Source organism: Bidens hawaiensis, unplaced genomic scaffold (genome assembly GCF_021521415.1).
Source record: "Bidens hawaiensis isolate Kalapana, Puna unplaced genomic scaffold, B.hawaiensis_p1.1 tig00017875_1, whole genome shotgun sequence".
NCBI classification, from domain to species: Eukaryota; Viridiplantae; Streptophyta; class Magnoliopsida; order Asterales; family Asteraceae; genus Bidens; species Bidens hawaiensis.
In genome coordinates, this window is record NW_027492700.1 from 1 (window position 1) to 14,861 (window position 14,861).

Genomic DNA, 14,861 nt, shown 5'->3' on the forward strand with positions numbered 1-14,861 from the left:
GAGAAGATGAGAGCTATCCTGATTGACTGGCTCATTGAGGTAACTTTTCGGTCACTTGGATTTTAAAGTTTTGTCATTTTAACGTTCGATTCTTAAGACTAATATTGAGTATTAAACAGGTGCACCACAAGTTTGACCTCCAACCAGAAACACTATTTTTGACAGTTAATCTCATTGACAGATTCTTGGCTAAACAGTCTGTAATTAGAAAGAACTTGCAATTGGTAGGTTTAGTTGCAATGCTTTTGGCGTGTAAGTTTGAGGAAGTGTCGGTCCCCATTATCGATGATTTGATTTTTATCTCGGACAAAGCTTACTCCAGAAGTCAGATTCTTGCAATGGTACTAAAAAGTCAACACCTTTCATCATAATCTTGATCTTATTTACACATTTAAACCTAATCTTATTAACAAATCTTTGTGCTTTGCAGGAAAAACAAATACTGAACACACTAGAGTTTAACATGTCGTTGCCAACTCCGTATGTTTTCATGAAGCGATTCATCAAGGCGGCTCAATCAGATTCAAAACTTGACCAACTGACATTTTTCATGATTGAGCTATGCCTAGTGGAATATGAGATGCTTAAATTCCCACCATCTTTATTGGCGGCTGCATCGGTGTACACGGCTCAGTGTACTCTTTATGGTCTGAGACAGTGGTCCAAGACATGTGAGTGGCACACTCACTACACTGAAGACCAGCTTCTGTAAGTGGTTACACTTTTAGTTGATAATATAAGGTTCATTCATGTCATCATGTGTATGTTTCTAATAATGTTTGCTTTGACTTTCTATTTAGGGAATGTTCAAGGATGATTGTGGGGTATCATCAAAAGGCGGCAGTGGGGAGACTGACCGGTGTTTATAGGAAGTATAATACATCAAAGTTCGGTTATGCAGCAAAAAGCGAGCCTGCAAAGTTTCTTGTCGAGGAGACCGACATGATTTTCGAGAATAACAGTTCTTAAATGTGACATAACCTGTGTTTTGGGTTGAACTAAAGTGGTGGTGGTGTGTTGGTCTGGTGAATGGGCTAACCTTTTTATATTTTTTTAGCAACTTCCCTTGTTGCCTTTATGTGAGGGGAGGGTTCTTGTGTGTTGACTTTTCTATTGGGGTGGGTTTGTAAGTCAGTTTGACTTTGTAACTTCATTGTTTTATTCATGAACAATGTTTTACTTGTGACAATAATCAAAAGATTATACAAGATTAATAAAGTTTATTTATGCTTAATTGTTTGTATGAATGTTTATACTGCAATTTTGTCTTCGATTTTACTTGATTATCGAAACAAAACCGAAGATAACGAGTGATATCAGCAGGCCGGCCGTCTAGTAATCAATGAAAGACCACTTGGTCTATAAAAGATAACAAAGTTTGAAGACCTTTATATTAAAAGATAATAAACTGTGTCTACACATCAGGAAACATGATAAATAGTAATAGAAACATTTAATATCAGCTTCCGTTGAAGAAACACCCACATAACCAAATTGAACCTCCTCACATGAGAAAGAACATAATTCTCAATAATAGAGCACCACCGGTGTCTTCATCTATAATTATATTCCCCACCCAATGCTTTTGATTTGTTCGGGTTTTTCTATGATTATATTCCCACCGTTGTGCTTTTGAGCATCAATGCTTTAATTCGTTAGGGTTTTCGATTTTGAAGAGACATGCACACCATACACACATAAAACACGAATATGTGTGTGGTTTTGTATTAAAAAGTTATCAAAAAATTGCAAGTTTTTGTTCAATGCACATGATATAAGGGGAAATGGGCACTCATGGGTATTATTGGGTATTGCTTAAAATGTACATGAGATATAAGGGGAAATGGGCACTCATGGGTATTATTGGCAGCACCTACCCACGCATCGATCAATCTTTTAGTGTCACCTCATTCTTACTCTTAATCACCCACAAATCACAAAATTACTGGCAGCACCTACCCACAAGTACCATAGAACCTTTTTAATTAATTTTAATTCTTCAATGGTCAACAATGAAACAATTTTATGTGGCAAACCTTTGTCATGGATTGAAGCCCGTACTCTCTCATATAGGTTGTTTTTTTTTTTAAATTAAAGTTATAATTGCTTAGCCACAGATTTGGCTAAATACAGAAGGTACAAAACAACTTATAGTTGGTATAATATGATTTTTGGATAATCCCTAAATGTTTGATGAGTATTCTAAATCGTTCATCATGTCGATTATGTGAATGAATAGAAGAAGATTTTACCGTCTTAAGACTGCTCGACAATCGCTCCTAATGTTGGATGAGAGTGACCATATTCAAATATTTTGTAAAAGGGTAAATGAAGTATACTAACTGTTTCATTAAGAGTGGAGCCATCGTTACTTGACACATGACGAATGCTAATGTACTTAATGAGCAAGTCATTGTCCCTTTTTAGGGTTTATGTCAAGTCATTGCCTATTGCTCTTCAACTCTTCAATATCTTTGTCAGAGGTCCTAGTGTAGCCGAAAAGTCTAGAAATTGTCGATTTGACAAGGAGTGGGCTTAAAGAACTTTAAGCCATACTAGTCCGATCTATGATTTGTTTTTGTATTTGGTTTTACATACTTTTATCTTTATAATAATACTTGAAGAGGTAGGTCCCAGCAGAGCCCAGTTGGACCCGCAAGACTCACCTTGAAGAGAGACGTCTGCGCAGAAACCAACTGGATCCGCAGGACCCACCATGCTCAGAGACGTGACGTCCTTACGCGCAGTACGCAAGCTGTTCCCGCAGGAAATGCCTCCCAATGGTGAAGTACTCTGCCTGTTCCCGCAGCTGCGGATACAAGCCATCAGGGAAGGCCACCCGCGCAGCAAGGCTACACGCACAAGGCACTTAGCTCTCAATAATTCAGTTGTCACCTGAAGGAATGAGCAAAGCCGGGAACAATCCCGCACAAAGGCGGGAGGGGGAATACTCCCGCCCAAATAAGCCAGTCCGTACGATACGGGAAGATCTTCTGTACTGTACCTGACGAGGTATGGGCAAAAGATCTGACCAAAGATACGACAGCTCATTGACAACAGTATGGCGAGCAGCATGCTCTTGTACTGTATGTCACTATTAGCCGCTGCCTACTCACCAACTCCTGTCATACCACGTGCATAGCCGGCAGTTGGTGGAAAAGGAATAGTACACAGCAGGCCTGGTCACTGTCAGCCGCTGTCTACCCACCAACTACCAGCAAGACACGTGCGTAGGCCACAGTTGGTAGAACAGGAATACTATTCAGCCGGCCACACCTTCTTGAAAACCTACCTTCGGCTATAAATACCCCAAATGGTATGATCATCTCATCTCATCATCTTATCATCATATACTATCTCGTATTACATATTATACCTGATATCTGCTCTAGCAATCTCTTAATATACATTTATATTCAAGAGCAATCTAGTCTGATTCTCACGCCGGAGGGTGGTCACAAGGAGGAACCCCCCCCCCTTCTCAGTGACGAGCTCACGGTGTCTGTTTTGCAGGTTATCAGAAGAACCATCTTTGCCGGGTCCAACCCCTCGTGGGAAACATCTATCTAACCCCCAGGTTATCCGTAATCTGCCCGGGGTCGATTAGTGTTTCTTCAATACTGCTTATCTTTTAATCGTTTTCTTGTCATTAATGACTAACTTTATCACTTATATGGTACATTGTGTTTAGCTACGTAAGTTCATAGGAGAGAAAATTAATCACTACCAGAATGTGTACACACCAAATAAAAACGTGAGAAACATTTATGCGAGCTTGAGTTATGTACCCTATCACGAAGGCTATATAATCTTAGCTCAAATGACAGAACATAACCATTGACACCTTATAGTTGGCCTTACATAGATAACTCAGTATGTTTGCCTTCATCTTCTCCGCTAATGCACCACCAATGTCTTCATCTCCACCGATTAAATGATTTGTATTATTAGGGTTTTCGATTGTCTAGACTTACAAGCACATTGAAACACATAAAACAAAATTTGGGGTTTCATATATATTGTTGTAGCAAGAACATATCAAGGGTTTGTATAAAAAAAACTTGTTTAGTTGAAGGTTATTTGATTTTCATCTCTCTCACAAAGTTTGATGTAATCTTTGATTCTTCAATAAATTGATTTGTTATAGCTTTGCTTCTTCAATAATTTAATAACAATTCTTTTTATAAACATAATAAATAGATTTACTAAAATGAGACCTTCCGAGAATATTTACATGTTTTGACCAGCATAAATTATATTCAAGGTGTTTTCATTTCTTTAGGCATATTTTTTTTATTAAACTGAATTATTTTTAAAATACAAAATTTTTAAAAGTTAAACCATGCTCATTATTTTGACTTTGTTTGTGTAAAAACTTTAATGTTTTGAGTTCTATAAAATAATTATAGATAGTGTTGAATATGCGGATTATGATTTTTTTATGGAAATGCTTCTGGCTATTATGATCAGGAAAAAAAAAAGAAAAAGAAAATATAGGAGCTTTGTGCCCTTTTAATATGTTCACACGATGAATTAGAAGCAACAAAACTTATTACAAAAGCTAAAATTGTGCGCGTTTCACTGATTGTGCGTGCTACTTTTTTATTCAACTATTGCCAGAAAATTAAATGAGACTAATTCTGGTTCTTTGCAGAATTGAGCTTGGTCTCTCCAGATTATGACAACAATTTGACCTCAATGAGAAGATGAGAGCAATCCTAATTGATTGGCTCATTAAAAAGGTGCACCACAAGTACATGATTGAGCTATGCCTTGTGAAATATGAGATGCTTTATGTGCAATGTCTTTATTGAAGATATCAACGTGAACCTTTTGAACTAATATGTATGGTTGTATCTAGTTCATGTAGCTTCTTGCTAAAAGTTTCTTTTTCTTGTAATAATTTTACTATACGCCGTTAATAGAAAAGAAATAAAAAATAATATGTAAATCGTGTTTATTGACTCATGAGTTCTTAGGAAGGAAAGCCAACCTTTAACAAAACATGTCTACACGGCCGGGAAACATGAGAAATATTTATAGAAACATTTAATGTCAGCACGAGTATAGATTTTATACCCTTTCAAGAAGAGATTTACATATATCCTAGCTCCCGTTGATAAAAAGAAACATATAACCCAGCTAAATTCCTCTTCATAACCAAATTGAACCTTTTATGAGGAGTTGACATTATATAGGTTACTCGGTATTTTTTTGTCTTCGCTTCTCAATAGAGCACCACCACTGTCTTCATCTATTCCCCGATATGGTGAATAGAAGAAGATTTTACTGTCTATGTTCGACAAGCGCCTCAAATGTTGGATGAGAGTGACCATATTCAAATAACTTGTATAAGGATAAATGAAGTATACAATTGTTTATGTTTGATGTGAAACCATCGCTAGTTGACATATGACAAATACTCCAACGTACTTAGCGAGCAACTCACCGTCCATTTAAGGGTTTGAGTTTTAGGGATTATGTCAAGTAATTGCCTATTGCTCTTCAACACTTGAATTTCTTTGTCGGGGATCCTAGTATAGCCGAAAAGGCTAGAAAATGTTGATTTGACAAGTAGTGGGCTTGAAGAACTTTAAGCCATACTAGTCCGATCAATGATTTGTTTCTATTATTGGTTTTACATATTATTCTTGTCATTCACGACCGACTTTATCACTTATATGGTACATTGTGTTTAGTTACATGAGTTATTCATGACTACTAGAATGTGTGTATACACGTCGCATAGAAACGCGACAAATATCGATGCAACATTTAATGCGAGCTTGAGTATAATATTTGTACCCTATCACGATGACGATTTAATTTTAGCTCAAATCCTGTCCGTAACCAAGTTGAATATGAGAGAGCATAACCATTGGTACTTTATAGTTGGCCTCACATAGATAACTCGATATATTTGTCTTCTACTTCTCTGCTAGAACACCACCAATGTTCTTATCTTCACTTATTAAATGTTTTGTTTTGTTAGGGCTCTCGCTTTTGTAGACTTACAAGCATGGTGAAAGATATTTTTCATTTCTTTAGGCACATTTTATTCTTCAACTAAATAATTTTTAAAATACAAAATTTTAGTTAATAGTATTCTTAAAATGTAAACCTGGATAAGTTACACACATAGTTTGTTATCTAACGAATCAAATCCGTACCGAACAAGTTTTGACGGCTTCCACATGATAACGTATGGGTTTAAAACAACTAGTTATAAAACTAGTATTATATTTGTTGATTAAAAAAGTTTGTCCTTTTCTTATGATTTAAAACTTGGTGGTTAGAGGAATTCTTTAATCATATGGGACATGCATTTTGATTATAATGCGGTGAGTCCACACTTGTCGAAGATAACATTGTAACACGATGGAAACTGAACATATAACTATTTAAAGCATCATTTTCTCAATCAAATTTTATATTCGTACCCATGTTTGTAAAGTATCGCCTAGGATAACAAAATATAACTTGATCATATAAAATAGAATTAATTTTATGGTTCCATATATCTAATATCATTAATCGTTAACCATTTCAGTATTAAAATTTATTTACCAGTTATATGATTTGATTAACATGTTTTCCTATTTCCATGTTTAGAAGCCTCAGGATGCGACTGAGTTAGGTTAGAGTGGACATATGTGCACGCCATAATTACATACAATGTTAAATAATTATATAAAATATATGTCTAATTATGCTTAAAATTACGCAACGTATATAAATATTAAAAGACAAGTTCAAAAGTTTAAAACTTTCAACTTTGGTCAATAAATTATTTGCTCTTCAAACTTTAGCCACTAAAGTTTCACGTCTTCACATTTTGACACAATATTTTTAGTATTTCAACTTTGGACACATAACTTTTACATCTTTACATATTGCACAAAACTTTTAGAATTTAACAAATTAGTCACAAATATCTTTTTCACTTTTAACCCAACGACGCCTTTTCACTTTCGCGAATCAAGTTCAAGCTGTAATACCAAATAATATTAGTGCCGACACTTATTTTATAGAATATCGAAATGAATAAATTTTGACACCGATACCGAATAAGCTAAATTACTAGTACGGAACCGGTATTCGGAAAAAAAATATATTCTCTCTAAAAAGCAAGTTTTTATTATATATATGTTATAATGTTATTATAAATATATAGTAATGTTATTACACATATGTTATTCAATAATAGTAACGGTGTGATATATGTAAGATTACAAGTAATATGATATAATCTTACATATATCACACATTGTATTTGCATACAAGTAATATGATATAATCTTACATATGTGATATGTAAGAGCAATTCCCAGTAGAACATTTATCATTGTATTTTTTCTCTCTTTTACTCATAACCACTATTAAAAAAGATTAAAAAAAATCAATAGATGATGAACAATATTTTTTTAAATTTACTTAACTTTTTCTCTTTTACACTCATAATTACTCCATAAAATATAGAGAACACACTCAAATATTTATAGATGAGATGTTATGTGTTAGTGCACGGTTTTGCGTCTAGAGTCTTTGTATTTATCGTTAATGTTTTATTTATTAAATAATGTAATATTTAATGTTTATTATTAACTAGTTCGTTAATGTTAAGTCTAGTTCGCTAGGGATGTTAGCGAACTAAGACGTTATAATGTATTCCCTCCTGATTCGATAGGGGATGTTAACGAATCAGGGGGTGGTTCGTTATGATAATTTATGTAACAAAGGGGAAGCTGGTTCGCTAGGGGATGTTAGCGAACCAGGTCACCTTCTATATATAGTGAACTACTGTTCACTTTAATTAACAAGTTTTGAGAAAAAGAGTTTTTGAGTAATTGCTCTCTCTCAAGCTTCACCTTAACATTATTCATCTAATATATTGATAATAGATACACATACATAACATTAAATCAAGGTTAATTATGAGCTAGATCCTTAGGTGTTCTAATCGGATATTCACATATCTGAGATCTGTTATTGTTATCGATTGTTAATCCGGGATCCAACAAGTGGTATCAGAGCTGTTGGTGCTCATTACACTTGATTTGGTGTTTTAATTGTTATTGTTATTAAGTTTTTCGGTTTTGTTTGGTTTTGAATCAATTTTGATTTGAATTGATTGAATTATGGATAATTTGGATTGAGTTTGTGTTGGTTAAGGTATTGGATAGGTGTGGATTAAAGGAATTGAGGTATGGATTGGATTTGTGTGTTTTGGATTTGGATTCGGTTTAAGTCCGAAACAGGGGTGTGTTTTTGGTCAAATTGATTTGGTTTAAGGTGTTAATCGGATACGAGATTATGTGTATTGGATTCGGATTTGGTTTACGAGGATTTTGGTAGGTTATTTGTGCATTTTGGTTGAGTAACGAGGTTGTATTACGAATTTGTTATTGTTGGGTTTCTGGGTTTAATCTTCAAAATTTCTGGAAAAATTGTTTGAAGATTTGAAGTTTTGAAGATGAATGTAATTCGTTATCTTCTTTCTGGTGATTCGCTATATGTTTCACGGTGATTCGTTATCAACTGTGTTACTTCGTACCTAGTTCGTTAATCAATTCATGTGAGCTATTGGTTCGTGTTATCTAGTTCGTTAACTAGATTAACCGATTCGTGTGACACGTATTCTTCTTGGGATTTGTGTTATAACAACCTTTGCCACGTGGCATAAGGTGTCAGAGTTTGTTACAAACGGTTGTAACAACCTGATTCGCTATAGTGTGATTCGCTAATCAACTGTAGCTGATTCGTTATATTAATTCGCTAAGCATTTCTTAGTGATTCGTTACTGATTATCATCTGATTCGCTAAACTAATCCTTTGTGATTCGTTTGGTCAATTCGTTAAGTTGACTTGTGATTCGCTAAACCTTCATCTCATTCGTTATCTGTTTCGCCATTTGGTTGATTCATTAAATTTATTTGTGATTCGTTAAGTTGACTTTTGATTCGCTAAAACATTCACCTCATTCGTTAAGGTACTTCACTGCTGATCAGTCTTAACTTCGTTAAGGGTTGATTCATTAAACATTGTTCACAGTTCGCTATAACTGTTCACAGTTCGCTATAACTGTTCACAATTCGCTATAACTGTTCACTGATTCGTTAAGCTATTTCACTATTTGATTCGTTAAACACTTAAATTTAAAAAAAAAGGCCGGTATGTATGCATTAGCGTCTCAAAACATGTTGATGCAACAGATGTTGCAACTTGATACCAAGATAGGTTCACATTCTAAATGTCCACGTTTGATGAAGTTCAGTGACTTTGCCAAGTGGGAACTTCGGTTTCGTGCACATTTGGGTTCTGTTCATCCTGACTGCTCATATTGTCTTGGTGAAGTTTTTGTGGCACCAATGATTGGTGATGATACTATTGGGTATACTCCTAAAGCCGTTTCTCAATACTCACAAGAAGAAAAGAAAGCTTTAGAAATCGAGATAAAAGCCTATTCTACTTTGACTATGGCGTTACCAGAAAATATCTTTCATCAAGTTGGTAGTATCAAGAGATGTGCGTCTTTATTTCAACATCTGCGTATGAGAAGCATGGGAAACACAGCTGAGAGTAAGAAAGTGATGCTCAAGTTCCAGTTTCGAAACTTTAATCTATTGAAGGGAGAAACAGTTGAAGAGATGACTACAAGATTTAGTCATTTAATTGTTGAAATGGACAAGATGAAAATGGAAATTTCTGAAAGGGATAAAATTGACACTATTAAAAGTGTGCTTTCAAGTTCCTACTCAACATTTCTAATGGTTTTGAAAGAAAATGACTATTTTTTGAATGAAGACTTGACGGCACTTGAATTTCTACAAAAGATCGAAGCTAGAGAATATGATCTTAAGTGTCAAAAATCTTCCAAAGAAAATCAAGATCCAGCTTTCTATGGTGGAAGTATGCCTCTTAGTTCAACAATCTCTCCAATCACTGCTTTTCTTACTCATGCTGCAAGTGAAAAAGAATCAACTATGTTTAATGATCCAAAAGTTTGTTTCTACTCTGCTGGTAATGCGGGTGTGTCTGGAAGTTCAACTAATACCAATCCATTTGCTACACCACCTAGTGTTAATATGAAGGAAGCTGAGCAAAACTTTGCTTTTCTGACAGCTTTTATGTCTTCATATGAAAACTTAGTAAGTAGTAAGATTGCCACAAGTGATTTAACAGATGAGGACTATGATCAGATAGATCCAGATGATCTAGAAATCATGGATTTAAAATGGAACATGACTATGATCGTTCGTAAAGTTAAAAGATTCATGCAGAGAACTGGAAAAGATCTTCCAGCTTTAAAGAAGAAGTTGGGTTTTGACAAATTAAAAGTAAAGTGTTATAATTGTCAAGAATTTGGGCATTTCGCGAAGGAATGTGACAAACCAAGGAAAGAATACACTGGACATCGTGGTCAAAGTCAAAATGCTTCTACACCACGAAGAAGTGATGCTGAAAAGAAACCATCTTCTTCTACAACACAAGCAATGTTAGCAGATGGAACTGATTGGTCACAACGGTTACTATGCAATGATGTTCAAGAAAATTTGGCTATGTTTGGGTTACATAAAGATTGTCAAGATGCTACTGGTAGTGAGATGTTTTCCGATAATGATTCTGGATCTGATTCTGACGAATCTTGCGACAAGTCTTTTGAATCAATGTTTGCTTGCATGGCCAAGATCAATGAGGTTAGTAATTCTATTTCTGCTACTTCATTTGTTAAAACATCATGTGTTGACTGTGAATCTAACAAATCTAAGTTAGAAGCATTGAAAAATCAAAATGATAATCTTATAAGAGAAATTGCTTCTCTTAAGGATACTTATCGACAATCTCTTGAATCTCAAAGGAGATCTCGAGAAAAGATTGAAGCATTGTCGACAAGTAACCACGATCTCAAAGCCGAGTTATATGTGAAAATTACCATTAATGACCAAAAGTTTCAGGAAATTTTGAAACATCGTTCTAAGATAACTGAGCTTGAGAATGAGGTTCTTGAGTTGAAGAACAAATTAGGGAAATTTAGGAATTCATCTTTTCTGTTGAATGAAATTATTGAAGTATCTGGAAAACAAAAAAAATCCAATAAAGGTATTGGTTTTGTCGAAATTCCACCACCTTTTCATAATGGTTATAAAATTAATCCTTTTGCAAGAAAAGAAGAGGATTTGATTCAAAAAGAGTCTGTGATTTCTGAAAAACCTAAATTGATTAAACCTGAAATTGTCAAACCCCAAGTTGCTCCTCAAAAACCTCATGTGGAAAGTAAAAAGGTCTTTGTTGAAAATGTTGACAAAGTGATTATTGAGGATGTGTTTGAACCTGAGATTATACACAAGAATAAGAACATTCCTAGTTCTAATCATATTCTTTGCGAACCTCAAGAGTTTGAGGAAGATGTGTATGGTTCATTCAAATCTCAATTGAACAAGGAAGAAACTGTGAAAACCAAACCAGTGAGGGCAAAGAAGTCAGTTAAACCAAAGATTTCTGACGAGGACTTAATGCGTTTCATTATTCCTCCGAGTTCTAAGTCTTCATCGGCTAGAGTTTTTAAGTTAAAGGGAATGGATATGATGTTCACTGAAAAAGATATTCCAATAAGTATCATCAAACCTGAACTTATTGAGAGTGTTTTTGTCAATGAAACTTCAAAAATTCAAGAACTTGAACGTGTGTATGCTCAAACAAAAACATCAGTTCAATCTGACCTATTGACTAAGGCAAAACAACTTTTAAAACAAGCTAAGAAAATTAACTTTGTGAAGTCAACTGGGATAGATACACTAAAAAGTTTTTCGAACTGTTCTAATTTAGATTTTTATTTAAAGAAGAAATCTGAATTATCTGTTGAGTTTGCTAAGAGCTTGACTAAAAATGTGAGTCATCTTCAACCGTCTACATCATTTATTCCAATTACTTCTCAACATTATCATGTAGACATGCGAAGTTGTTTTCTTTGTGGTCAAGAAGGTCATGTTGTGAGAAATTGTAGTCAGCAGAACTATCAGAATCTTCATCCTTTTATCAAGGACAAATCTAAGCCAATTCCATTGGTCAATGAGATTTTGAAACGACCTGTGTCGTATGCTGATGATACTTATATTTTGTTCTCTAATGTGATTCCTCGGAAGGTTCTTCATGTCAATGAGACATACGGTCAAGTGAAACCAAAATTCGTTCCAACTGAACCCATATGTCAAAACAAGAATTCAAACATTGTTCAGGCAACTTACTTAAGACGAAAGTCTAGGAAGCCGGTAACTTATTCACAAGTGGCTGAACAACAATTGAAATCTGTTAAAGTTAATGATCAAAGAGAAAACCAAAAGGTGCCCAAGACTGAGGCCTGGGCTGCCTTTTTGAACTAATCACTTTTGTTTGTGTGTAGGGTTCATCCAAGACCATTTCTGGTGAAAACTGGATCATGGATAGCGGATGTTCTCGTCATATCACTGGAAATCTCAACCTCTTATCAAATGTGAGAAATATTCAAGGGGGTTATGTAGCATTTGCAGAGAATTCTGGGGGCATGATCACACAAGAGGGTGAAGTTTCAAATGGTCACATTACGTTTGAGAAAGTGAATTATTGCGACAAAGTTGATCATAACTTATTGAGTGTATCGCAGATTTGTGATAAAAAGTACACTACGATATTTACTGAAAAAGAATGTCTTATCTTAAAACCGGGTTATGTTATTCCCGAGGACATGGTTGTCATGCGATCACCACGATCAAATGATATTTATGTCTTAAATATGAGTTCTAAATTAACCACATCGATCGAAACATTTTTTTGTCTCGAAAGCAACCGAGAAAGACTCGATTCTATGGCATCGTAGAATGGGTCACATACATGTCAAAAAGATGAATTATTTAATGACAAATGATTTAGTTGAGGGTGTCTCGTTAAAGAATTTTAAGTTATCCGATCACTGCGTTGCATGCAAAAAGGGCAAGCAGAAGAAGAAGATACATCCCTCTAAGTTATTGAATTCCATTGATACTCCTCTTGAACGACTTCATATGGATTTATTTGGTCCAGTGAATCGTGCGAGTATTTCTGGAGACTGGTATTGTCTTGTAGTGACTGATGATTATTCAAGATACTCTTGGGTGTTATTTATGAGTTCGAAGGATCAAACACCGGTTTTGGTACAAAACCTTATTACAAAGATCGAATCACTGTATAAACAAAAGGTGAGGAGAATCCGAAGTGATAATGGTACTGAATTCAAAAACACTATATTGGATTTCTTTTGTATTCAAAAGGGAATTCACCGAGAATATAGTGCACCTTATGTACCTCAACAAAACGGTGTTGCTGAAAGGAAAAATAGAACTCTAATTGAACATGCACGCACAATGCTCGCTGATTCTAAGCTTCCTGTCCAATTATGGAATGAAGCAGTGAATACAGCTTGTTATACGCTTAATTGAGTTCTAACTGTGAAACGCCTCAAGAAGACAAGCTACGAGATCTTAAATAATAGAAAACCTAATTTAAAGAACCTGGAACCATTTGGGTGTCCGTGTACAATGTTGAAGAAGGATTCGGGTAAATTTGAAGAAAAAGCTATCGAAGGGTATTTCTTGGGATATACATCTCCAAAGAAAAGGGTTTTTAATTTTACATCTGGTTGTGTCGAATAATGGTACCATGTGGACTGTCAAAAGTACACAACTCCTCCTCAAGGGAAAGGTCCAGACTGGATGTTTGACTACGATAATTTATTTAATTCATTTACTCCTTCGACTGAACATATTGATGAAGATCTGGTTCGAGCATACTTTGAAGATCATTTGATCATTCCAAGATCTTCAAGTTCTAATGAAGTTGAAGCTCAACCAGATGCTCCAACTGAAGAACCTCAAGTTGTTTTTCCAGTTGCTATTGATAATGTTTCTACTTCTTCTGATGATGATCAAGCTGAAGTTCAAGTTATTGATCTTGACAGTGATAATGTTTCATCTCCCGAGTTGGGTGAACATTATACTAACTTATTTGATAATGTTGTTGTTCCTGAGAACCCCACTCTTCGGATTCATGGATATCATTCACAGGAAAATATCATTGGAGAACTTGATGTGGGGGTTCGTACACGTCATCAAGTTGCTTCGTCAAGTGATAATAATATATTGTGTGCTTACACTAATTTACATTCTTCGGGAATTGTGAATCTTGCTAAATTCTCTTGCTTTCTATCTCAAGTTGAGCCAACGACAACTCGTAAGGCACTTGAAGATCCTTCTTGGGTAGAGGCTATGCAAGAAGAATTACAGCAATTTGCACGTTTGGGTGTTTGGGACTTAATAGACAAACCTTCTAGAGTCAAGAAAGCCATTCCGACTAAATGGATATTTAAGTGTAAGAAGGACGATCGAGAGGTGATTGTCAGAAACAAAGCACGTCTAGTGGTGCAAGGTTTTCATCAGCAAGAGGGTATTGATTACACAGAGGTATATGCTCCAGTTGCAAGATTAGAGTCGATTCGAATCTTCATGGCTTATGCAGCTTATAAGAATCTCAAGGTCTATCAAATGGATGTTAAAAGTGCTTTTCTCAATGGTAAATTACACGAGGAAGTGTTTGTCCAACAACCACATGGTTTTGAAGATCCTGATTATCCGGACCGTGTTTACCGATTAAACAAGGCCCTGTATGGTCTACATCAAGCCCCGAGAGCTTGGTATGGCACGCTCGCCGACCATCTGACAGATAATGGCTTCAAACGAGGAACTGTTGACTGCACTTTATTTCATAAAACTGTTGGTGACGATCTTCTTCTAGTCCAAATTTATGTCGACGATATTATTTTTGGGTCTACAAACAACACATTGTGTAAGGAG

At 35.3% G+C, this 14,861-nt stretch overlaps 1 protein-coding gene across 1 annotated transcript; it reads left to right on the plus strand.

Moving 5' to 3' along the window:
* The first annotated feature begins 6 nt into the window (after nt 1-6).
* Nucleotides 7-1,199, plus strand: LOC143554904 (G2/mitotic-specific cyclin-2-like). The gene is made up of 4 exons (XM_077044568.1): nt 7-39; nt 120-341; nt 431-708; nt 801-1,199. The coding sequence occupies exons 1-4, from the start codon at nt 7-9 to the stop codon at nt 967-969; spliced, it is 702 nt and encodes a 233-aa protein (XP_076900683.1). The 3' UTR covers nt 970-1,199.
* Nucleotides 1,200-14,861: the final 13,662 nt, after the last annotated feature.